Raw genomic sequence first — 25,317 nt, 5'->3', positions numbered from 1 at the left:
TGGTGTCGAGTTAAAGGAGCTCCTTTAGCACCTCGGACTCATTGACCGCCTGCAGTGAGAAACTTTGTAGCGGGGCAGGGGGAAAAAAAGGGAGTATCATCGGGGCTAGTTGCATTAGAAGGGGTAGGAGATGTTGGACGGCCAAGAAGGCATGGCTGAGTCAAATAGGAATCCTGACTTAATGAAGTGGTGATTAAAGACCTCAGCCATGTGCTTCTTATCAGTAACAACCACATCATCAACATTGAGGGACATGGGCAGCTGTGAGGAGGAGGGTTGTTATTCTTAGAGGTGACAGAGATGTCATTGAACTGTCATTATGAACAATGAGTGGTGTTTATAAGTATGTATGGAAACATATATCGTGCAGTGAGCAGATTCTATAACAAACATGCATGGGGAAAATGATAAGTACGCATTGAATAGGTGCTTTCTACCCTCCTGGGTAGAAACTGTACTGTACTGAACTGTACTGTTCATCCTAGCTAATCATTTTAGCTTACAGAAAACCACGGTAGAGCCCACTATAAATAAAAAAAATGATTTATTTTTAGTGGGAAGAATCCATAGCTGATATCGAAATATTATAAAGAATATTTAGATTTGGCCCTAATCTTGTTTAGAACAGATTAATCTAGCGTGTCAGACTTTACAGCTACAAACTATTCAGAGACACACTCGCCTGACTGTGAGATCAAGAGTAGATTAAATACATTGTAGGCATTATATATGAACATTATGTACGTTATGTAAACAAACTTTGTTTCAGGGTTGACTGGTGAGGACATGCTTCATTTAGGGGTGGAGGGTGGTTGTTGGTTGGGGGTCTGGGGGGTCTGAGCACAGATGTGAATCCACTGCCCCACCCTCCCCCTCACAGGGATTTGTGCTCCTCCATAGCCCCCCAAGCCAGACGACAGGGATGAGCAGTCTTGTCAGGAGCGCTCCATTCACCGTCACCCAGAGGGGTGGAGATGTCAAAGAACCAGACAGTGCTTTGATCTCAGGTCTCTCAGTTAGGAAAGCACATGGACAGACTCCTTAATGATTTCTTTAAAATCATCAGTAGCAACATTAATTGAATCCCAAAGATGACTGCTGAGACTCTGATAGTATGTAATTAACAATGCAGGTCGTCGGCTAATGTGGTTGAAACCCAGATATCCTGTCGAGGTCCAGTGGTTGAAGCGGATGAGGTGGGGAGATAAAGTATATGAAAAGATAAGAAGTGGTGTGTGTGTGTGTGTGTGTGTGTGTGTGTGTGAGTGCCCCACACCTGCTTCTCTTCTCTCCAGCAGCTGCTGGCTTGGCCTAAAGCCAGGCTAGCTAGACCGACAGACAGAGGGAGGGAGGCACGCAGGGCACAGTGTGCCAAGTGTCCCTCCATCCATCGCTTTGAGTCAAAACACATTCCAGGCTTTCAAAAGCCAGTGCCGTATCTCATCTACCTGTCTGGAGGCTTCTGTTTTTCTGGGCTGCAGGTTAGGCGGAAAAAGAGGAAAGCTTTATAGTATGTGAAATCTCTAAAATAGTACTCAGAATGCATCATCTAATGCGTGATTGTGCAATTAATCTGATTGTCAGCCGCTGTCGAAAAATTCTACTAGATCAAATGGCGAAATGAGTATGCAGTTTAAGTATGTATTCGGACAAGGTCAGTGAGTGTGCACGAGCGTGCGTGTTTGTGTGGTTGCTTGTGCACGTGTTTGCGTAGCAGCTGGTGGGCTGATTGGGTTCAGCTGGGCGAGAGACAGACAGAGAGAGAGAGATTTTTGAGGTTGGTTTTTACATTAAATGCACAATGCATTATGTGGGTTGAATGCTGTAACAACACAGAATAAAACAATTAATCAAAGTCCCATGATGGTAGTGACTGCCCATTAAATCAAATCAAATGTATTTATATAGCCCTTCTTACATCAGCTGATATCTCAAAGTGCTGTACAGAAACCCAGCCTAAAACCCCAAACAGCAAGCAATGCAGGTGTAGAAGCACGGTGGCTAGGATAAACTCCCTAGAAAGGCCAAAACCTAGGAAGAAAGCTAGAGAGGAACCAGGCTATGAGGGGTGGCCAGTCCTCTATTGGCTGTGCCGGGTGGAGATTATAACAGAACATGGCCAAGATGTTCAAATGTTCATAAATGACCAGCATGGTCAAATAATAATAATCACAGTTGTCGAGGGTGTAACAAGTCAGCACCTCAAGAGTAAATGTCAGTTGGCTTTTCATAGCCGATCATTGAGAGTATCTCTACCGCTCCTGTTGTCTCGAGAGAGTTGAAAACAGCAGGTCTGGGACAGGTAGCACGTCCGGTGAACAGGTCAGGGTTCCATAGCCGCAGGCAGAACAGTTGAAACTGGAGCAGCAGCACGGCCAGGTGGACTGGGGACAGCAAGGAGTCATCATGCCAGGTAGTCCTGAGGCATGGTCCTAGGGCTCAGGTCCTCCGAGAGAGAGAGAGAAAGAGAGAAAGAGAATTAGAGAGAGCATATTTAAATTCACACAGGACACCGGATAAGACAAGAGAAATACTCCAGATGTAACAGACTGACCCTAGCCCCCCGACACAAACTACTGCAGCATAAATACTGGAGGCTGAGACAGGAGGGGTCAGGAGACACTGTGGCCCCATCCGACGATACCCCCGGACAGGGCCAAACAGGAAGGATATAACCCCACCCACTTTGCCAAAGCACAGCCCCCACACCACTAGAGGGATATCTTCAACCACCAACTTACCATCCTGAGACAAGGCTGAGTATAGCCCACAAAGATCTCCGCCACAGCACAACCCAAGGGGGGGCGCCAACCCAGACAGGAAGACCACGTCAGTGACTCAACCCACTCAAGTGACGCACCCCTCCTAGGGACAGCATGGAAGAACACCAATAAGCCAATGACTCAGCCCCTGTAATAGGGTTAGAGGCAGAGAATCGCTGTGGAAAGAGGGGAACCGGCCATGCAGAGATAGCAAGGGCGGTTTGTTGCTCCAGAGCCTTTCCGTTAACCTTCACACTCCTGGGCCAGACTACACTCAATCATAGCCCCCCACTGAAGAGATAAGTCTTCAGTAAAGGTTGAGACCGAGTCTGCGTCTCTCACATGGGTAGGCAGACCATTCCATAAAAATGGAGCTGTATAGGAGAAAGCCCTGCCTCCAGCTGTTTGCTTAGAAATTCTAGGGACAATTAGGAGGCCTGCGTCTTGTGACCGTAGCGTACGTGTAGGTATGTACGGCAGGACCAAATCGGAAAGATAGGTAGGAGCAAGCCCATGTAATGCTTTGTAGGTTAGCAGTAAAACCTTGAAATCAGCCCTTGCCTTAACAGGAAGCCAGTGTAGGGAGGCTAACACTGGAGTAATATGATAACATTTTTTGGTTCTAGTCAGGATTCTAGCAGCCGTATTTAGCACTAACTGAAGTTTATTTCGTGCTTTATCCGGGTAGCCGGAAAGTAGAGCATTGCAGTAGTCCAACCTAGAAGTAACAAAAGCATGGATTAATTTTTCTGCATCATTTGTGGACAGAAAGTTTCTGATTTTTGCAATGTTAAGTAGATGGAAAAAAGCTGCCCTTGAAACAGTCAGATTACTGCTTATCACTTATTAACCCTCATTTATTCACATTACTTTACTTTAATAAAATATGTTGTTGTGTATATTTGTTTTATTTGATGACTTCAAAGTCATCATCTCATCTCTATAGAGCTGCTGCTTATGCTGTCTGACAAAATCACTATTTTGTAGTTCTTCAAAGTAAATAAGGTATACTTTTATGACTACTGAATACCAATTATAAACTCTGCAAACTCTGTCCTGGGCACGATTCGTTTTTTCCCGTAGCACTACACAGCTGATTCAAATAACCAACTCATCATCAAGCTTTGATTATTTAAATCAGCTGTGTAGTACTAGGGCAAAAACCAAAACATGCACCCGGGGGTGGGGGGGGGGGCAGAACCCAGTTTGGGAAACCCAGACCTTGATCATGTATTTTCAGGTAGAGTTACAGTACCTCATGAAGCAACAGCTGCTCTCTATATCACCTCACGATTGCGCACTCTTCTCTCTTCCGTAGCAGGTGTAAAATAAACACAGACCGGACAAGTGATGCGCAATGGATTATGGTCATTGTAGTTAAATACCACGTTTTATGCGCTAAACTATGTAGAATATTGGCCTGTTGGAAACTACAACTCCCTACTATATCGCACAATTCAGGTTGGATCTGATTTATCTCTAGAGAACTGTGCGATGTGCGCAGAAAAAACGAACCAATTGGGATTTAAATAATTTAACATATGTCCTCAATTAGTTGTTTAAAAACCGAAAAATAACCTACATTTCTGGTTAATTGCTCAGCACTAGGTGTTTTCAGGCAGGAGTTATGTCTACAAAGACATCAAAGTCTGGTGTGCAGGTATACAAAATGTTTGATATAATATGGTCTGAAAAACAGAGCTCTCCCTTTTACTTCTTTGAAAGGAGAAACAATAACGAAGAATTAACCTGAAAATGCTTGTTTGTGTTGTCTGGTGTAATTACGCCATGCTTTGTTGGCAAGCCCACGGATCTCACATGATTGAGCATGGACAGCTGGAACACTTCCATGCTTTTGTGCAAGGTGGGGACACCTTCGGTCCTCACTTGAACTATCAACAGTGACTTCCTTGTTAGTGAACTATAAGGAAACTCCTTTAAATATCTCGTCTTCTGTCAGAGAGCATGTCAACAGCTAGACATAATCAGAGTTGTTGTCAGCCCGTTCCAGACATGTCTCAGACTCGTTTGTGCTAATTAGACTCAATTATGATGTTCAAGGTGGTTGATTCTTAGGTATGCTGGCAACTGTCTCGAGCCAAAGTCTGACTGCAGCTAACAATGCTGTGTTTGAAACCACGTTTTTTTCTTCAAAAACATTCATGAAACATTTTTTAAGACATTCTTCATGTGTCCAGTCTAATCTACTAGGTAATCACATTCTAAAAACCTTCAAAGCGTTATGTCACAATGATGAAAGTATGTTTTCAACACCTGATATCAAGCATTTTGTTTATTTGCAAGATAATGCTATACCATGTGATTATTATCTACCATGTTAGGTAAGATAATGCCTAAAACCATGGGAGAAAGGTCTTGGTAACATCTTACAGTAGGCTGCATTCATAAAGCCTTTATAAGGGCAACATAAGGTTTTAAAGTATCTCTTCTGCACATGAAGGTACTCACATCACATGTGCACAATGTGGGACAAGGGGCACGGCTCCTCTCACATTCTGGCCTCCCGAACATCAGTAACTTGTTATAAATCTCAGTACAGAGACCAATGTCAATCCCCCACCCTCCTCCTGTTTACGCACACACAAATGCATGCACATAGACACACACAGTGCTTGTCTTGGGCAGGAGCTCACCGGAGCTGAGTACCGGCACTTAAAATGTTCTACTGCTTGAGTTCTTGTTCCTCTTATAGAATATTAGCTCCTGCACCTTAATATAAACAGTACCGGCACCAACACTGAGTACCAGCACCTATTTCAGTCCAAGTCAAGCACTGGACACACGTACGCACGCACGCACACATGCACACACATACACACACACACACACACACACACAAAGTGTTAAAGAAATCAAAATATATTTAATATTTTAGATTCTTCAAAGTAGCCACCCTTTTCCTTGATGACAGCTTTGCACGCTCTTGGCATTCTTTCAACTAGCTTCATGAGGAATGCTTTTCCAACAGTCTTGAAGGAGTTGCTGAGCACTTGTTGGCTGCTTTTCCTTCACTCTTCGGTCCAACTCATCCCAAACCATCTCAATTGGGTTGAGGTCGGGTGATTGTGGAGGCCAGGTCATCTGATGCAGCACTCCATCACTCTCCTTCTTGGTCAAATAACCCTTACACAACCTGGAAGTATGTTGGGTGATTGTCAGGTTGAAAAACACATGATAATCCCACAAATGGCAAACCAGATGGGATGGCATATCTTGAATTCTAAATAAATTGCCAACAGTACCACCAGCAAAGCACCCCCACACCCTCACACCTCCTCCTCCATGCTTCATGTTGGGAACCACACATGCAGAGATCATCCGTTCACCTATTCTGCGTCTCACAAAGACACGGCGGTTGGAACCAAAAATCTCAAATTTGGACTCATCAGACCAAAGAACAGATTTCCACCGGTCTAATGTCTATTGCTCGTGTTTCTTGGCCCAAGCAAGTCTCTTCTTATTGGTGTCCTTTAGTAGTGGTTTCTTTGCAGCAATTCAACCATGAAGGCATAATTCACGCAGTCTCCTCTGAACAGTTGACGTTGAGATGTGTCCATTACTTGAATCTGAGGTGCAGTTAACTCTAATGAACTTATCCTCTGCAGCAGAGGTAACTCTGGGTCTTCCATTCCTGTGGCGGTCCTCACTAGAGACCTAGTTTCATCACAGCTCTTGATGTTTTTTTGCGACTGCACTTGAAGAAACTTTCAAAGTTCTTGACATTTTCCGGATTGACTGATTTTTATGTGTTAAAGTAATGATGGACGGTCGTTTCTCTTTTCTTATTTGAGCTGTTCTTGCCATAATATGGACTTGGTCTTTCACCAAATAGTGATATCTTTGGTATACCACCCCTAGCTTGTCACAAAACAACTGATTGGCTCAAATGCATTAAGAAGGAAAGAAATTCCACAAATTAACTTTTAACAAGGCACACCTGTTAATTGAAATGCATTCCAGGTGACTACCTCATGAAGCTGATTGAGAGAATGCCAAGAGTGTGCAAAGCTGTCATCAAGGCAAAGGGTGGATAAGTCATCAGAGCGCACAACAGAACATTGTACTGTCTACACTCGGTTTGTTGTTTATATAAAAAAAAAATCATGATATCAATTTTAATCAGAACAAAAGTTTTGTAGTTAAGGATTGAGTGCTAGCTGGCTGTACTACAGACACCTGTCGTCGTCGTGGGGACGACTCATTGTTATCTTTTCGTAAAACAACTGGTTACAGTAAAGAGCCAACCTGGAGATCCTGAGGGAAATCGACGAGTACCAACAGCATTACGCTATGGAGGAACAACATACTACATCACGGAAAGATCCGACTACCTCACAAAATAACTTCAACACAACAAAAAAAGAAAAACAGATTCATCTACAGACATGGACGATTTACTTACCGTTGAAGTAGAGGCTAGTGCTGTGGCTGGAATCCATGCAACACTGGAAAAGTTGTGTGAGGAGGTAGCAGGCCTGAGGGGGAGTTTGGAGCTCAGATTTACTACACACATAATATCTTGTCTCAATGTTCTAACATCTGTGGCATTGGCTCACAGGCAAACAGACAAGGGAATAAAACAAATATTGCTAGAACCTATTTCTTGAATTCTAAATATCAGCAATTTGAAAGCTCTATTTTGACCATCATAATACCCCTGATGGCAGTAAATTTACAAGCACTAATTATGGTCAATTTAGACTGAGAATAGTATCTAGTTATGATAAGGGGTGAAATAAGTATAGCCAGTTATAATTGTAACGATTTAGCAGATTATAAAAAAGTATTTTAATGGCTAAAAGAAAAGGAATATAACGTATACTGTTTACAGGAAACTCACTCTACATCCTTAGATGAAGTTGCGTGGAAATAGGAATGGGGTGGTGAAATAATTTTCTGTGATGAACAAAGGAACTCAAAAGGTATGATGATATTAATTAACATAAATTTCGATCTGAATGTGCAAATAGTCAGGAATGATTCGCAAGGAAGGTGGATCCTTTTGAATATGAAAGTAGACGAAAAAGAGATTTGGCTCATTAACCTATATGGTCCAAATCCGGATGATCCATACTTCTTCGGAAACATTTATACCAATTTATTGAACTTACAGGCAACAAAATGATCAAATCATTATGGTAGGAGACTATAACACAGTGTTATGTACCTCAATGGACCATAAAGGTAATCACTCTACAAACTATCATCACCGTGCCCTTAAGGAAATCACAAATATTATGGACACATTAGAAATAGTGGATATTTGGAGACTAAAAAACCCCGACCTAGAAAGTCTTGACTACTTTCTTCTCTTTACATGGAGGAGACTTAATCAAGCTAGTCGTCTTGATTACTTTCTTGTCTCTTTCTCTCTTACATGGAGGAGACTTAATCAAGCTAGTCGTCTTGACTACTTTCTTGTCTCCTCTCTTGCGTCACAGGTTAAAACGTTTTAATAGGAGACAGAATGCGATCGGATCATCATCTAATTGGCATTCACATAGCTCTTATCATTTTTCTACGTGGACGGGGATATTGGAAATTTAATCAAAGTTTACTGGAGGACAACTTATTTTTAACTAAGACAAAATCATTTATAACTGAGTTTTTCCAGTATAATATAGGTTCAGCAAATCCCCTTATTGTTTGGGATACCTCCGAATTATATTTTAAAAGAGGAAGCAAATTATTTTAGGCAGATGTTCTCTTTTCCGTTTCATCCTCTCCCACTGAATGAAGATTACGGTAAGGAATTATTTCCAAATAATATAAAAAATGGATAATTAACAAATGTACAGAAAGGTCAGTGCGAAGGCCAAATTACAGAGGAATAACTTTTGGAGGCTATTAAATCCTTTCAGTCTGGAAAAATCCCAGGGCTTGATGGCATACCGGTAGAGGTATATCAAGCCTTTTTTTGATATACTAAAAGCTCCATTGTTAGATTGTTTTAACTACTCCTATAGAAATGGTAGTCTGTCAGGTACTCAGCAGGAAGGTATGATTTCTCTATTATTAAAACAAGACCCAGGTGGCAAATATAAAGACCCAGTCTATCTAAAAATCTGGAGGCCCCTTACACTTCAATGTTGTGATGCAAAAATAATAGTGAAATGCATAGCACTCAGAATTAAATGTTTTTTTTATCAGGTATTGTTCATCCTGATCAGACAGGTTTTTCACATGGACGATACATTGGAGATAATATATGACAACTACTAGAAATAATAGAACATCATGAAACATCTAAGAAGCCAGACCTGGTATTTATAGCGGATTTTGAAAAGGCATTTGATAAAGTAAGACTGGATTTTATTTATAAATGCCAGGCTTTTTTCAATTTTGGTAATTCTCTTAAAAATGGGTAAAAAATAATGTATAGCAACCCCAGGTGTAAAATAGTAAATAACGGCTACTTCTAAGAGAGTTTTGAATTGTCAAGAGGAGTTAAACAAGGGTGTCCACTGTCACCATATCTATTCGTTATGTCCATCGAAATGCTAGCTATTAAAATAAGATCCAATAACAACATTAGAGGATTAGAAATCCAAGGTTTAAAAACAAAGGTGTCCATGTATGTGTTAAAGGAATTTTATATCTTTGATGATAATAATCAAGAATCAATACGCCTTGACTAATGCCCAAGGTTTGTAAGACAATGGGTTAAAATAATTAGGCAAGGACTCAGCTTTCTGCAAAAGGTATCTGTAGCTTTTATTCAGAGAACGTTCTGAGGTCAGGATAACAAAACAGTCATTATATAGTTCTTGCTTTCTTACGCACATGCATTTACACACAAACTGTTGGTGACCTGTCTCCCCCACAACCTTCTCACCCTCTTTATCACTCTCCCGAGCTCGCCTGTTTCTTTCCCTCAAGATAAGAAATGCTTTGAAGCTTTCACTCCCAGGAACATGTGTCTCCTGGTGTCCCTCGTAATTGCATATACACATTCCTTTCCCTATCACATGGTTCCTGAACTTTCCAGAACTAATCAAACTTATCTATCCCTACATTGATCATTACATTGATTATTCATTAACCATTCTGTGTGACTAATAATTCATCATGGTCTATTGATTCATTTACCTTTAATAGATAATTCTCTTATCAGTATGCCGATGACTCAAGTTTTATATTAAGTCCACAAGCTATATCCCTGCAATGTCTCATTGAAGAACCTTTCTGTACTATCTGGGCTAAAACCTAGTGTACAATATTAAGTATTGGATCTTTAAAAAATACAACTTTTATTACTCTGCAGTGTACCTATAAAATGGGCTGATGGTGAAGTAGACATACTTGGTATTCATATCACAAAATATATAAATAAGCTCTCCACATTGAATTTCAATATAAAACTTGTAAAATAGACAAGATCCTGCAACCATGGAGAGGTAAATACCTGTCTATTTGTGGAAAAATTGCCCTGATTAACACCTTTTGTCATACATATCTCAGTTTACTCACTTACTTATGGCACTGTCTACTCCGGATGATTTGTTTTTCAAATCATATGAGCAAAAAAGATTTAGCTTTATCTGGGATGCTAAACCAGACAAAATATAACGTGCCTATCTATATTTAATTTAATTATTTATTTCACCTTTATTTAACCAGGTAGGCAAGTTGAGAACATGTTCTCATTTACAATTGCGACCTGGCCAAGATAAAGCAAGCAGTTTGACACATGCAACAACACAGAGTTACACATGGAGTAAAACAAACATACAGTCAATAATATAGTAGAAAAATAAGTCTATATACAAAGTGAGCAAATGAGGTGAGATAAGGGAGGTAAAGGCAAAAAATGCCATGGTGGCGAAGTAAATACAATATAGCAAGTAAAACGCTGGAATGGTAGATTTGCAGTGGAAGAAGGTGCAAAGTAGAAATAGAAATAATGGGGTGCAAAGGAGTGTAACCGATGTGAAATGGCTAGTTAGTTAGCGGTGGTGCGCGCTAATAGCGTTTCAATCAGTGACGTCACTCGCTCTGAGACTTGAAGTAGGGTTTCCCCTTGCATTGCAAGGGCCGTGGCTTTTGTGGCGCGATGGGTAACGATGCTTTGTGGGTGTCAGTTGTTGATGTGTGCAAGGGTCCCTGGTTCGAGCCCAGGTTGGGGCGAAGAGAGGGACGGAACCTACACTGTTACATTGATGCTGTTGACCCGGATCATTGGTTGCTGCGGAAAAGGAGGAGGTCAAAAGGGGGGTGAGTGTAACCGATGTGAAATGGCTAGTTAGTTAGCGGTGGTGCGCGCTAATAGCGTTTCAATCAGTGACGTCACTCGCTCTGAGACTTGAAGTAGGGTTTCCACTTGCGTTGCAAGGGCCGTGGCTTTTGTGGCGCGATGGGTAACGATGCTTCGTGGGGTGTCAGTTGTTGATGTGTGCAAGGGTCCCTGGTTCGAACCCAGGTTGGGGCGAAGAGAGGGACGGAACCTACACAGTTACAGGAGCAAAATAAATAAATAAGTAAATATAGTAGGGGAAGAGGTCGTTGTATGGGCTAAATTATAGATGGGCTATGTACAGGTGCAGTAATCTGTGAGCTGCTCTGACAGCTGGTGCTTAAAGCTAGTGAGGGAGATAAGTGTTTCCAGTTTTAGAGATTTTTGTAGTTCGTTCCAGTCATTGGCAGCAGGGAACTGGAAGGAGAGGCGGCCGAAGGAGGAATTGGCTTTGGGGGTGACCAGAGAGATATACCTGCTGGAGCGCGTGCGACAGGTGGGTGCGACTATGGTGACCAGCGAGCTGAGATAAGGGGGAACTTTACCTAGCAGGGTCTTGTAGATGACCTGGAGCCAGGCTATTTTGTAAATGACATCGCCGAAGTCGAGGATTGGTAGGATGGTCAGTTTTACGAGGGTATGTTTGGCAGCATGAGTGAAAGATGCTTTGTTGCAAAATAGGAAGCCAATTATAGATTTAACTTTGGATTGGAGATGTTTGATGTGAGTCTGGAAGGAGAGTTTACAGTCTAACCAGACACCTAGGTATTTGTAGTTGTCCACATATTCTAAGTAAGAATCGACCAGAGTAGTGATGCTGGACAGGCGGGCAGGTGCAGGCAGCGATCGGTTGAAGAGCATGCATTTAGTTTTACTTGTATTTAACATTTTTACATTTACATTTTAGTCATTTAGCAGACACTCTTATCCAGAGCGACTTACAGTAGTGAATGCATACATTTGTTTTCCTGTGCTGGCCCCCCGTGGGAATCGAACCCACAACACTGGCGTTGCAAACACCATGCATTGCAAACACCATGCTCTACCAACTGAGCTACAGGGAGAGCAGTTGGAGGCCACGGAAGGAGAGTTGTATGGCATTGAAGCTCGTCTGGAGGGTAGTTAACACAGTGTCCAAAGAAGGGCCAGAAGTATACAGAATGGTGTCGTCTGCGTAGAGGTGGATCAGAGACTCACCAACAGCAAGAGCGACATCATTGATGTATACAGAGAAAAGAGTCGGCCCAAGAATTGAACCAGGTGCCACCCCCATAGAGACTGCCAGAGGCCCGTATTTGAATTGGGTGGGTTGAGATTATTACATACAAAAGCACTAAACCTCTCTCTAAAAGCTTCACTTATTCAAAAGTTTTACTTGAAACCTAAATGGTTCTCAAGTAGATTACTAAGTAAAGCTCATCCAGTGTTTACAAATTATTTTTGCCTTTGTGCAGATTGCCATGTCTCATTTTCGATTAATTGAAAATGATACTTTTAAAAAAGTATCTCTCTTTTTCAAACAAGCATTGAAGAGCTGGCTACAATTTCAATTTCATCCTCTTGAAAAGATAGAACAAATATTATGGCTGAACTCAAATGTGCTGGTTGATAAAATACCTGTATTTGTGGGAAAGATGTTTGAAAAGGGTATTTTGTTCTTAAATGATATTGTAAATTGGAATGGTAGAGTTATGTTCTTCATGGAGTTATCAGAATTGTACAGGAAGATCTGCTCAATCCAAGAGTACAATCAATTGAATACAGCGTTACCCCAAAAATGGAGGAGGCAGGTGGCAGCGGGAGGAGGTAGGGAACTGGTCTGTCTGCCCAATTTAAAGGATCAAAACTGGCAGAGGAATATAAATAGCACAAATAGGAACGTATACCAGTTTCATTTGAGGACCAGGATGTTGACAACTGTGCCGTACAGATAGCAAAATAGTTGGGAAGAGATTTTTGATGTACCGATTCCATGGTACAGGGTGTATGAGTTGATATTTTAAACAACGCAAGATTCAAGACTTCGTGCATTTCAGCTAAAATTATTATATAGAATTCTTGCCACCAACAAAATGTTGAATATTTGGGGCATAAAATCATCAAAGCTCTGCAGATTTTGTTGTGAGGATACAGAATCAATTGACCATTTATTTTGGTATTGCCCTCTGGTAGCCTGTTTCTCGTTTTAGGTTCAGGAATGGTTGAAAATGCATTGATCTAAAATTGCATTGATCTAAAATTGACCTTAGAAATAGTATTAGGAGATCTGGAGAGACCGGGTCAGTCAGTTACTAATATACTAATACTCTTAGTAAAAGTATTTATCTTCAACTCGCAATCTGCGGATTCTATTCGATTAGATAGATTGAAATTGTACGTTAAACATCACAGTATAGTTGAAAGATATGTGTTGCGTAGAAACCCCGAAGTGGGTGGCCAGCAGAGATAGATGGGATGGGCTGAGGGAAGCTGAGGGTTGGGATGTGGAATTGGAGACAAGTGGGAGTGGAGTTGCTGTGCGGGAGATAGAACGATGGTCAAAGATAAAAGTTAAAAAAAATAAAACATAATAAAAGTACATTTGAATGACACTGAAGGGGCAGTGTTTTAACAACTAATGCCTGTTTGCCTGAGGCTGAGGCTGATGCCGTGCAGGTGTTTGTACACATGCATATACACACACTCTCATTCAAATAAACACATACAAGAACACACACATACATGTAATAGTGCCAGACATGCACACAAACATATAGTTGGCATTGCTGTTATGACTTTAGTTTTCCTTGATGTCCTTTGTTTTAAATGTATTATTATTTAAATGTTGTATTATTTTGCATTGTTGTTTGCTGTTTTCTTCTTCTGTCTTTTTCTTTTTTCTTATTGGTGCATGGGGGGGTTCTTGGGGGTGGGGAATGGAATTAATTGTATTTTAAATGTTTCTTCTTGGGGGGGCTGTGGGAGGGGTGTCGAATGGTTGAGGGACAGCTATTGGGGAACTGTGGGGAGATCTTGGAGGGTTCGGGTTCACGTTTTTTGGCCTGGTGGGAGATCTGTCAATGTGCCCTTGAGCAGGGCATTGACCCTGGATGCTTCTGTGTGTCGCTCTGACTAGGAGTCTGTTGGATGACTGGTATGATGTAGTTGTTGAGCGGCTTCACTGCAAGTATGTACGGGGGGAAAAAAATGTATGAAATGAATTGAAATGTATGCATTCACTACTGTAAGTCGCTCTGGATAAGAGCGTCTGCTAAATGACTAAAATGTAAAATGTAAATGTAAATGTACACTGCTCAAAAAAATAAAGGGAACACTTAAACAACACAATGTAACTCCAAGTCAATCACACTTCTGTGAAATCAAACTTTCCACTTAGGAAGCAACACTGATTGACAATAAATTCCACATGCTGTTGTGCAAATGGAATAGACAACAGGTGGAAATTATAGGCAATTAGCAAGACACCCCCAATAAAGGAGTGGTTCAGCAGGTGAGGACCACAGACCACTTCTCAGTTCCTATGCTTCCTGGCTGATATTTTGGTCACTTTTGAATGCTGGCGGTGCTTTCACTCTAGTGGTAGCATGAGACGGAGTCTACAACCCACACAAGTGGCTCAGGTAGTGCAGCTCATCCAGGATGGCACATCAATGCGAGCTGTGGCAAGAAGGTTTGCTGTGTCTGTCAGCGTAGTGTCCAGAGCATGGAGGCGCTACCAGGAGACAGGCCAGTACATCAGGAGATGTGGAGGAGGCCGTAGGAGGGCAACAACCCAGCAGCAGGACCGCTACCTCCGCCTTTGTGCAAGGTGGAGCAGGAGGAGCACTGCCAGAGCCCTGCAAAATGACCTCCAGCAGGCCACAAATGTGCATGTGTCTGCTCAAACGGTCAAAAACAGACTCCATGAGGGTGGTATGAGGGCCCGACGTCCACAGGTGGGGGTTGTGCTTACAGCCCAACACCGTGCAGGACGTTTGGCATTTGCCAGAGAACACCAAGATTGGCAAATTCACCACTGGCGCCCTGTGCTCTTTACAGATGAAAGCAGGTTCACACTGAGCACATGACAGACGTGACAGAGTCTGGAGACGCCGTGGAGAACGTTCTGCTGCCTGCAACATCCTCCAGCATGACCGGTTTGCCGGTGGGTCAGTCATGGTGTGGGGTGGCATTTCTTTGGGGGGCCACACAGCCCTCCATGTGCTCGCCAGAGGTAGCCTGACTGCCATTAGGTACCGAGATGAGATCCTCAGACCTCACAAGGGTGAGACCATATGCTGGTGCGGTTGGCCCTGGGTTCCTCCTAATGCAAGACAATGCTAGACCTCATGTGGCTGGAGTGTGTCAGCAGTTCCTGCAAGAGGAAGGCATTGATGCTATGGACTGGCCCGCCCGTTCCCCAGACCTGAATCCAATTGAGCACATCTGGGACATCATGTCTCGCTCCTTCCACCAATGCCATGTTGCACCACAGACTGTCCAGGAGTTGGCAGATGCTTTAGTCCAGGTCTGGGAGGGGATCCCTCAGGAGACCATCCGCCACCTCATCAGGAGCATGCCCAGGCGTTGTAGGGAGGTCATACAGGCACGTGGAGGCCACACACACTACTGAGCCTCATTTTGACTTGTTTTAAGGACATTACATCAAAGTTGGATCAGCCTGTAGTGTGGTTTTCCACTTTAATTTTGAGTGTGACTCCAAATCCAGACCTCCATGGGTTGATAAATTGGATTTCCATTGATTCTTTTTGTGTGATTTTGTTGTCAGCACATTCAACTATGTAAAGAAAAAAGTATTTAATAAGATTATTTCTTTCATTCAGATCTAGGATGTGTTGTTTAAGTGTTCCCTTTATTTTCTTGAGCAGTGTATATTGTATGTTTCGGACATTCAATAAAAAAAAATCAATAAAAAAGGAAAACTGAAAAATGTCAATAGTAGGATTGATTCTTTGACGATGTCCTCAGCAATTGTTTTCTGTGCTAGCTAGCTAACGTTACATCTAGAAAATTGAAATATAATGTTCATATTTAGTTTTATTTTTTAAATACTTTGAAGAATCTCCAATATAAAATATATTTTGATTTGTTTAACACTTTTTTTTTGTTAATACATGATTTCATGTGTTATTTCATAGTTTTGATGTCTTCACTATTATTCTACAATGTTGAAAATAGTAAAAATAAAGAAAAACCCTGGAATGAGTTGGTGTGTCCAAACCTTTGACTGGTACTGTATGTAGAGAGGATAGCTTTAGAATTGGAGCATGATGACTGTAAACATGACCCCTTCAGAGTGAGTCAGCATTGGCCTGTTGTTCCGTTGCTAATGCACAGGAAATATTTTTGTGGGGATACCTAATTGGATCACTGTATTAAGACTACATCCTTCTTCCTCCATTAGCCTCTGGTGGGTCCAGAGAAGTGTGTGTGTGTGTGTGTGTGTGTGTGTGTGTGTGTGTGTGTGTGTGTGTGGGACAGGACGGAGAGATAATAACCTGGCTGTCACTGTGGTGTTGAGATCAAAAGTGCTCAGTGTGTGTTAATATGCCCTCAATGTGAACTCTCACCTATTAAAGTGAAAATGAAGATATGTACACATACATACAGTGCATGTACGTAGACCATGCATCCAATAAGGCCCCCCCCCCTCACACACACATACACACCCACACACTCTGTCCACATCAAAAAAATCACACATGATTGGCTTGCCACATTTCTTTCTCTTAACTCACAGCATGACTAATTAAGTGACTAATTAACGCTATATCTTGGCAGAAAAGTCTAAAGGCAGAGCAACGGGTCATTACCAATCTTGATTTTTTTGTATTCTGTGTTATTTTATTAGGATCCCCATTAGCTGTTGTGAAAGCAACATGTACTCTTCCTGGGGGCCACACAAAATATGAAACTTAATACAGAACATTAACAGACAATAATAGCTCAAGGACAGAACTACATCAATTTAAAAAAGGCACACGTAGCCTACATATCAATACATACACACAAACTATCTAGGTCAACTAGGGGAGAGGCGTTGTGCCGTGAGGTGTTGCTATATCTGTTTTATAAAACCAGGTTTGCTGTTCATTTGAGCAGTGTGAGATGGGAGTTCCATGCAATAATGGCTCTATATAATACTGTACACTTTTTTGAATTTGTTCTGGATTTGGCGACTGTGAAAAGACCCCTGATGGCATGTCTGGTGGGGTAAGTGTGTGTGTCAGAGCTGTGTATGTAAGTTAACTATGCAAACAATTTGGAATTTTCAACATTAATGTTTCTTATAAAACAGAGAAGAACAATTCTAAATTCAAACTGGCAATGCTTTTCTTTCATTATTAGTTATTTTTATGCATGAGCACGATGGCTCACTGTTCGTTGTTGGCATTTCCTTTCTTACGAAGAAACTTTCTAATAAACTTTCAAAACTTTCCAAAACAACAAAACAGAGCTCTCCCTCCTTTTGCGTTCAACCGGAAGTGAAGTGTACTAGATTACGCTATAGGAAGGAGTTTGCTTTCATATTGTGTGTAAAGTGCATAATGGCCCTTCTGGCCTGTGTGTCCTCATACGATGCCTCACTCTGTGAGACGCTTGGAGGGAAAAAACACTCATTCCTCTGTGAGAGAGCCGAACACTGGCTCACTATGCTGTCTGTAAATTGAGTCTTTCTTCCCTCCTGAACAGTGACACACTGGAATGCAGCACATTAATATGGACATGGGTGGGCTCCCAGAATTCCTGTCATAGCCTATTTTTTCTTTGACCATTATGAGCTTTTTGTTGCTTCTTTTCAGCTCACACCACGTCAGGCCAGGCAGATGTGTGTGTGTGTATGTTTGTGTGTGTGTGTGCATGCATGCTTTAAAGTTGTGATATTACAAAAACAAAGAAGTTACTGCAAACAACTAACACTGTTTTTTCCCGTCTGACATCATTGCACGTGTGCTAGAAGACAGTGGCGGGGTGCCCATCGGCACAGTTTCCCCCTACTGTGGATTCCATCTTTAATGTTGGCACAGAAATGATTACTAAAGTATGATCAAAGCTACAAACTTTCACGTCATTGTGCAAAGTGGCTTTAAACGTGACTGATTCTGCACAGTCTGCCTGCAATGTAATTGATCTCAAACTCTGTCTCTACAGCAGCCTGGGCCAAGGTGGAGGTGAACATGGAGGACAGAGTGGAGGTGTTCCTTGGGGACACGGCTCAGATCACCTGCATGTTCACGGTCTCAGACAGCCACGATGACGTCATTATCCAGTGGTACATGGTGAGTAGTCCCACACACAAATGCATGCACATGGACAGACGTGCTCACACACGTTAGCCTGGTTGCCAAATCTAACTCTGTTAGCAGTTGGCTAAAGGACCAACAGATCTGACAACCAGGCTAACACATCCCTTCCATCTCAGATCCCTGTTTCACAAATGAACACATGCTCTCTTATCTCTCTGGGCTGACTCCTAACTTGAGATCCAACTGTACATTTATGCATCAGCTAACATTGATGTAAATGGGAGATTTACATGGGCACAAAGATTTACTTTACGCCCATGGATCTCAAAGATCCGTCCCTCTGTCTCTGCCCTGTTTTCCAATTGACAATTAAATTCAACCTTCGATCGTAGATCACGAAGACCAATGTCCGCTCGAGGATCTACTATGGAGACGGAAACATACAGGCAGTCGACCGGGACGGGCAGTTCACAGACAAGATCAGTGTGAACGGGATGGGGAAGAGCAGCGAGGTGGTGCTGACCATCAGGGACGTGGCGCTGGAGGATGAGCTAGAGTTCATCTGCCAAGTCAACGGCCTGTCAGCGGGTAACATGGAGGGACGCACCATGCTCAAGGTGTTCGGTAAGAGTGTGATGCACCTATGGCCAGTTTCCTGGACCCAGATTTAGCCTAGTCCTGGACTATTCTAGCTATCGCTCCCTATGTGATGTCATCCATTGTCCCTCTCTAGCGTCACCTGATCGTCCAAACATTGAGGGGGTGCACTCTGGGATCTCTGTCAGCAATAAGAACCCATCGAAGGTAAAAACAAACAAACAAACAACACATTGTTAGCGATAGCTACGGTCAGTGAGGACTTCAGGGTATAGCATGTGGTTAAGAGAAGGGCTTGTAACGTTTGAGGACTTGTAACACTAACCATTTAGAGAAATGAAAATTATGATGGTTTTATTGTATAAAATATTTAAAATTGAGCTTTTTATCCCCAAAATTGAGGAGAAAGGGGTTTACACACTGACCGTGTAATGTCATCATTCACCATAGATAGGGAGCTGTGAGGCTAAGAATGGCTACCCCAGGCCCAACATCACTTGGTACCGTGACCAGAGCCCAATGCAGAACACACCAGGCGGTGAGTACTACCGAGGCTTTGACCACAGAGTCCATAGACACCCTCTGACATTAGTATCTACGCTAGGTGAAACAGAGTTGATAATAACAGCTAGCAATTCCACATTTGCTTCATGCTCTTCCTGCTTTGGCAACGGGACAATGATAAACACATTTAGAATGTTGTAAACATGCATCGGATCTCACAAGGAACAAACATATTTTTTTCTGTTATCAAATACAAAAATCAGATTGACTTCTGTCAAGAATTTGACAGTGAACTTAAAGAACAAAGATCCGTGATTACTATGACACAGATCATGCCTGTTGGAAAAATAGATGTCTGTTTCTTGTGCCTGAATATGAGATGTGGCTGTGGATTTGAGCTGAAAATATGAATAAAAAAACTGTATTTAAAAATAGAAAATAAAAGGAAGTGATAGTAAACCACCCCATGTATTCAACCTGGCCATTGGGCATACAATAACATCTACACATCTACAGTAACTCAGTTTGTCTGTTTTCCAAATGTGCTGCATGTCTCACAGAGGTCAGTGTGGTGACCCTGGTCACTAAGGAGTCCAGTGGTCTGTACACTGTCCAGAGTGACCTTCACCTGAATGTGGTCAAGGAAGACAAGGATTCGTTCTTCTACTGCGAAGTCAGCTACCTTGTCCCTGGTGGAACCAAGATGACTGAGACCAACAAGATCAACATCACTGTCCACTGTGAGTCTACTGTGCACCCTCTTAATGTGTCCCCCCTCATATGGAGACAGTAGAAAACTATACACATGCAGACTTACACAAGTACATTGCCATCTCAAATGGTGTTCAGTCTCAACGAGAAGTATGAATCATAAATGCAAGCAACTATGCTACAGTGGAACGTTTTTCTTTTCTGACTGTTTGTGCTGTCGCCACGTGTTTCTGTCAAGTTGTGAAGTCTCTCTTGTTTTGTACCGAACTTGATATCACCACTTTCCAGGTCATCTTTGTTAACAAGAATTAGGTCTTACATCTTGCTGACTTACCTGGATAAATAAAGGTTAAATAAAATAAAAATCTCTTCAGATCCAACCACTTCTCTTGATGTGTGGGTGGAGTCACCAAAGGGGCGTGTCAAAGAAGGGGACACAGTTGAGGTTCATTGCCGTGCCAACGGGAATCCTCAACCACCCTTTACATTCTTGCACAATATGGTAAGAAACCCATGCCTACTCCATGTAAAAATAAAACAATTATGTGTCTCCAACCATAAACAGAACTATATGCATGTGTTAGTGATTGTGTGTGTGTGTGTGTGTGTGTGTGTGTGTGTACGCATGCATGAATTTCTGTGTTCATACACAACACTGTTGATGTGTGTTATAAATGTCACTCCTTCTCTGTAGCAAGAGCTGAAATCGGAGCTGAATGTATTGGTCCTGAAAGACGTGACGCGTCTAAGCAACGGCAATATCACGTGTACAGCACTGGACCTGGACACGTATGAAGAAACCGTAGGGCACACAGAGCTCTTCGTCGACTGTGAGTGAAACGTTCCTCTGGTACAATTTCTGGGACATTAGTCATTATTAGTAGCCCCAAAAGTTGTGACATGTCCAGGATAAACTTAGGACCCTCGTTATGGTCTATGACTAGGGCCTAGAGTTATTCCCTGGCTCCGGAAAAACTCCTGGCTTAGTCATTGCAGTACTTGTGAAATGTAGTGTAATGTAGTGCAGTGGTTCTCAAACTGGTGGTCCCAAAAACCCCTGGGGGGTCGTGAGAAGGTTTTGTGGGCTCGCGAATGTGAAACTGAATGGGGACAATGTATACCATTGCCCCTTCGATCTGGTTACTAACATTAGCCTACTGTATGTAGAGTAGTGTAGCAGTGTTCTTAACAATGCATGTTGTGTGTCCATAGATCTGGACCTGGCTGTGTTGATTCCCAAAGACACCCATGTCATGGCCCAGGGAGAGGAGCTGATGGCCACCTGCAATGCCCTGTCCTCCCTGCCCACACACACTGAATGGTTCAAGGTAAAATACAGTAGGCCACTGAGCCAATACCTCAACATTACAATGTGTGTGTGTGTAGAATGTGTGTTTTAGAGTGTGCATGTGTGTGTGTGTGTGCGTGCATGCGTGTTTGCGTGTATCTCTTCACTTTCTGTGTTCTGCCATGAGGTGTTGTTTTATCATTTTTTTAAGTTTGATTTTACTGCTCGCTTGAGGTACTTGGTGTGGAAGAGAGTTCCGTGTGGTCGTGGCAATATGTACTAGAGGTCGCCCGATTATGATTTTTTTCAATGCCGATACCGATAGCGATTATTGGAGGATCAAAAACGGCGATACCGATTAATCGGCCAATTAAAAAAATAAATGATTTGTAATAATGACAATTACAACAATACTGAATGAACACTTATTTTAACTTAATATAATACATAAATACTACTATTTAGCCTCAAATAAATAATGAAACATTGTTCAATTTGGTTTAAATAATGCAAAAACAAAGTGTTGGAGAAAGTAAAAGTGCAATATGTGCCATGTAAAAAAAGCTAACGTTTAAGTTCCTTGCTCAGAACATGAGAACATATGAAAGCTGGTGGTTCCTTTTAACATGAGTCTTCAATATTCCCAGGTAAGAAGTTTTAGGTTGTAGTTATTATAGGAATTATAGGACTATTTCTCTCTATACGATTTGTATTTCATATACCTTTGACTATTGGATGTTCTTATAGGCACTTTAGTATTGCCAGTGTAACAGTATAGCTTCCGTCCCTCTCCTCGCTCCTACCTGGGCTCGAACCAGGGATGCATTGACAACAGCCACCCTCGAAGCAGCGTTACCCAAGGGGAACAACTACTCCAAGTCTCAGAGCGAGTGACGTTTGAAACACGATTAGCGCGCACCCGCTAACTAGCTAGCCATTTCACATCGGTTACACCAGCCTAATCTTGGGAGTTGATAGGCTTGAAGTCATAAACAGCGCAATGCTTGAATAATTGTGAAGAGCTGATGGCAAAACACACGAAGGTGCTGTTTGAATGAATGCTTACGAGCCTGCTGCTGCCTACCATCGCTCAGTCAGACTGCTCTATCAAATATCAAATCATAGACTTAATTATAACATAACACACAGAAATACGAGCCTTTGGTCATTAATATGGTCGAATCCGGAAACTATCATTTCAAAAACGAAACGTTTATTATTTCAGTGAAATATGGAACCGTTCCGTATTTTATCTAACGGGTGGCATCCCTAAGTCTAAATATTCCTGTTACATTGCACAACCTTCAATGTTATGTCATAATTATGTACAACTCTGGCAAATTAATTACGGCATTTGTTAGGAATAAATGGACTTCACAGTCCACAATGAGCCAGGTGGCCCAAACTGCTGTATATATCCTGACTGCTTGCACGGAACGCTAGAGAAGTGACACAAATTCATGTTAGCAGGCAATATTAACTAAATATGCAGGTTTAAAAATATATACTTGTGTATTGATTTTAAAGAAAGGCATTGATGTTTATGGTTAGGTACATTGGTGCAACGACAGTGCTTTTTTTGCAAATGCGCTTGTTAAATCATCACCCGTTTGTCGAAGTAGGCTGTGATTCGATGAGAAATTAACAGGCACCGCATCGATTATATGCAACGCAGGACAAGTTAGATAAACTAGTAATATCATCAACCATGTGTAGTTAACTAGTGATTATGTTAAGATTGATCGTTTTTTATAAGATAAATTTAATGCTAGCTAGCAACTTACCTTGGCTTCTTGCTTCCCTCGCATTACAGGTAGTCAGCCTGCCATGCAGGCTCCTCGTGGAGTGCAATGTAAGGCAGGTGGTTAGAGCGTTGGACTAGTAACCGGAAGGTTGCAAAAACAAATCCCCCCTGAACAAGGCAGTTAACCCCCGTTCCTAGGCCATCATTGAAAATAAGAATGTGTTCTTAATCTGACTTGCCGAGTTAATTAAAGATGTAAAAACCCCCCCAAAAAAACGGCAAATCGATGGCCAAAAATACCGATTACCTATTGTTATGAAAACTTGAAATCGGCCCTAATTAATCGGCCATTCCGATTAATCGGTCGACCTCTAATATGTACTGTAGTGGTGCGCGTTTCTCAGAGTCTGTTCTGGACTTAGGGACTGTGAAGAGACCCCTGGTGGCATGTCTTGTGGGGTATGTATGGATGTCTGAGTTGTTTATTGGCTGCCTTCAACATGGCAATATCTTTCACAAAGACAAGTAGTGATGCGGTTCATTTGCCTGTTTTTCTTTGTGGCACTTGACCATATAAGAGCAGAGCAGCGCTTTATCATGGACAGACCTCTCCCCATCTAGCTACCGTTGCATCAATATGTTTTGAACCTCCCAGTTTACAATCTAGGGTTACACCAAGCAGTTTAGTTTCCTCAACTTGCTCAATTACCACATTATTCATTACACAATTTAGATTAGGTTAAGAGTTTAGCTAGTGTTTGGTCGCAAATACAATTCTTTTAGTTTTTGATATATTTAGGACTAGCCTATTACTTGCCACCTATTTTAGAACTGACTTCAGCTCTTTGTTCAGTGTTGCAGTGATTTTACTTACCGTAAATTCCGGACTAAAAGCCGCAACTTTTTTCCCAGGCTTTGAACCTCGCGGCTTAAACAATGACGCGGCTAATATATGGATTTTTCCCGCTTTCAATTTTTTAATTTTTTTTAAAACACATTCTGTGACGTGCTCAGTTTTTTGGCGGCATGAAGCTTTCGTTAGACCAATGAAATTGCCGAACGGGTTAAGGTCAAACAAGTTTTTAGCTTACTGTTTAGATTAAATCGAGCGCTCTCAAACTTCCCATCATTCTGATTACGGTAGTCATTTTGTCACCCTCATCATGGCAAAGACACGGAGAAATGCATATGATGCAGCTTTCAAGTTGAAGGCGATTGATCTGGCTGTTGGAAAAGGAAATAGAGCTGCTGCACGGGAGCTTGGTCTTAATGAGTCGATGATAAGACGTTGGAAACAGCAGCGTGAGGAATTGACTCAGTGCAAAAAGACAACTAAAGCTTACTGCTAATTTTTTATTTTTTGTTACAAGTCGTGTTTCGTTAAAGCCTATTTCTTTTTGTTACAAGCCGTGTTTCGTTAAAGCCTATTTATTTTTGTTACAAGCCGTGTTTCGTTAAAGCCTGTGTAAAGTTAATTTGTTTCAATGTACCGGTAGTCACCTGCGGCTTATAGACATGTGCGGCTTATTTATGTTCAAAATAATTATTTTTTTAAATTCAGTGGGTGCGGCTTATATTCAGATGCGCTTAATAGTCTGGAAATTACGGTACTGTGGTAGCTGTAGTGTATAATGTTAAGTCATTAGCATACATAGACACACAAGCTTTACTCAATACCAGTGGTAGGACATTAGTAAAAAAAATTAAAGGTAAGAGGCCAAGACAGCTACCTTGACATATGCCAAACTCTACCTGGTTTAAGTTAGAGAGGCTTCCATTAAATAACTCCCGCTGTGTTCTGTTAGATAAGTAACTCTCGATCCACAATAAGTCAGAGGATGTAAATCCATAACACATGTTTTTTTCAGCAGCAGACTATGATCGATAATGTCTAACAAAACAGCTCCCACAGTCCCCTATCTGTCTCGACTATGTCTTTCGAATCTCAGAAATGTTCTTTAAGAGCCTGTTTGGGATAGGGGGCAGTATGAGAATTTTTGAAAAAATATGTGCCCATTTTTAACTGCCTCCTACACCAACTCAGAAGCTAGAATATGCATATTATTGTTCAGGTTTGGATAGAAAACACTCAGAATTTTCTAAAACTGTTTGAATGGTGTCTGTGAGTATAACAGAACTCCTATGGCAGGCAAAAACCTGACAAGGTTTCAAGCAGGAAGTACCCTGTCTGACAAGGAGTCGTGCGTCTT

At 41.8% G+C, this 25,317-nt stretch overlaps 1 protein-coding gene across 4 annotated transcripts in view; it reads left to right on the top strand.

Moving 5' to 3' along the window:
- LOC115205895 (cell surface glycoprotein MUC18) overlaps nt 1-25,317 on the top strand; it is an 82,786-nt gene that overhangs the window by 49,954 nt on the left and 7,515 nt on the right. For 3 of the 4 annotated variants that reach the window (XM_029772321.1, XM_029772317.1, XM_029772320.1), the window contains exons 2-9: nt 18,169-18,296; nt 18,656-18,887; nt 18,997-19,067; nt 19,311-19,398; nt 19,925-20,104; nt 20,450-20,577; nt 20,770-20,905; nt 21,288-21,403. In XM_029772321.1, coding sequence (XP_029628181.1) covers nt 18,169-18,296; nt 18,656-18,887; nt 18,997-19,067; nt 19,311-19,398; nt 19,925-20,104; nt 20,450-20,577; nt 20,770-20,905; nt 21,288-21,403 — 1,079 coding nt within the window. The remainder of the gene's footprint in view (nt 1-18,168; nt 18,297-18,655; nt 18,888-18,996; nt 19,068-19,310; nt 19,399-19,924; nt 20,105-20,449; nt 20,578-20,769; nt 20,906-21,287; nt 21,404-25,317) is intronic. The other variant, XM_029772318.1, reaches the window with a different exon arrangement.

The sequence above is a fragment of the Salmo trutta genome, chromosome 13 (genome assembly GCF_901001165.1).
Source record: "Salmo trutta chromosome 13, fSalTru1.1, whole genome shotgun sequence".
Classification (NCBI taxonomy): domain Eukaryota; kingdom Metazoa; phylum Chordata; class Actinopteri; order Salmoniformes; family Salmonidae; genus Salmo; species Salmo trutta.
Note: the sequence above shows the minus strand (reverse complement) of the source record. Positions and strands in the feature narration are given on the sequence as shown.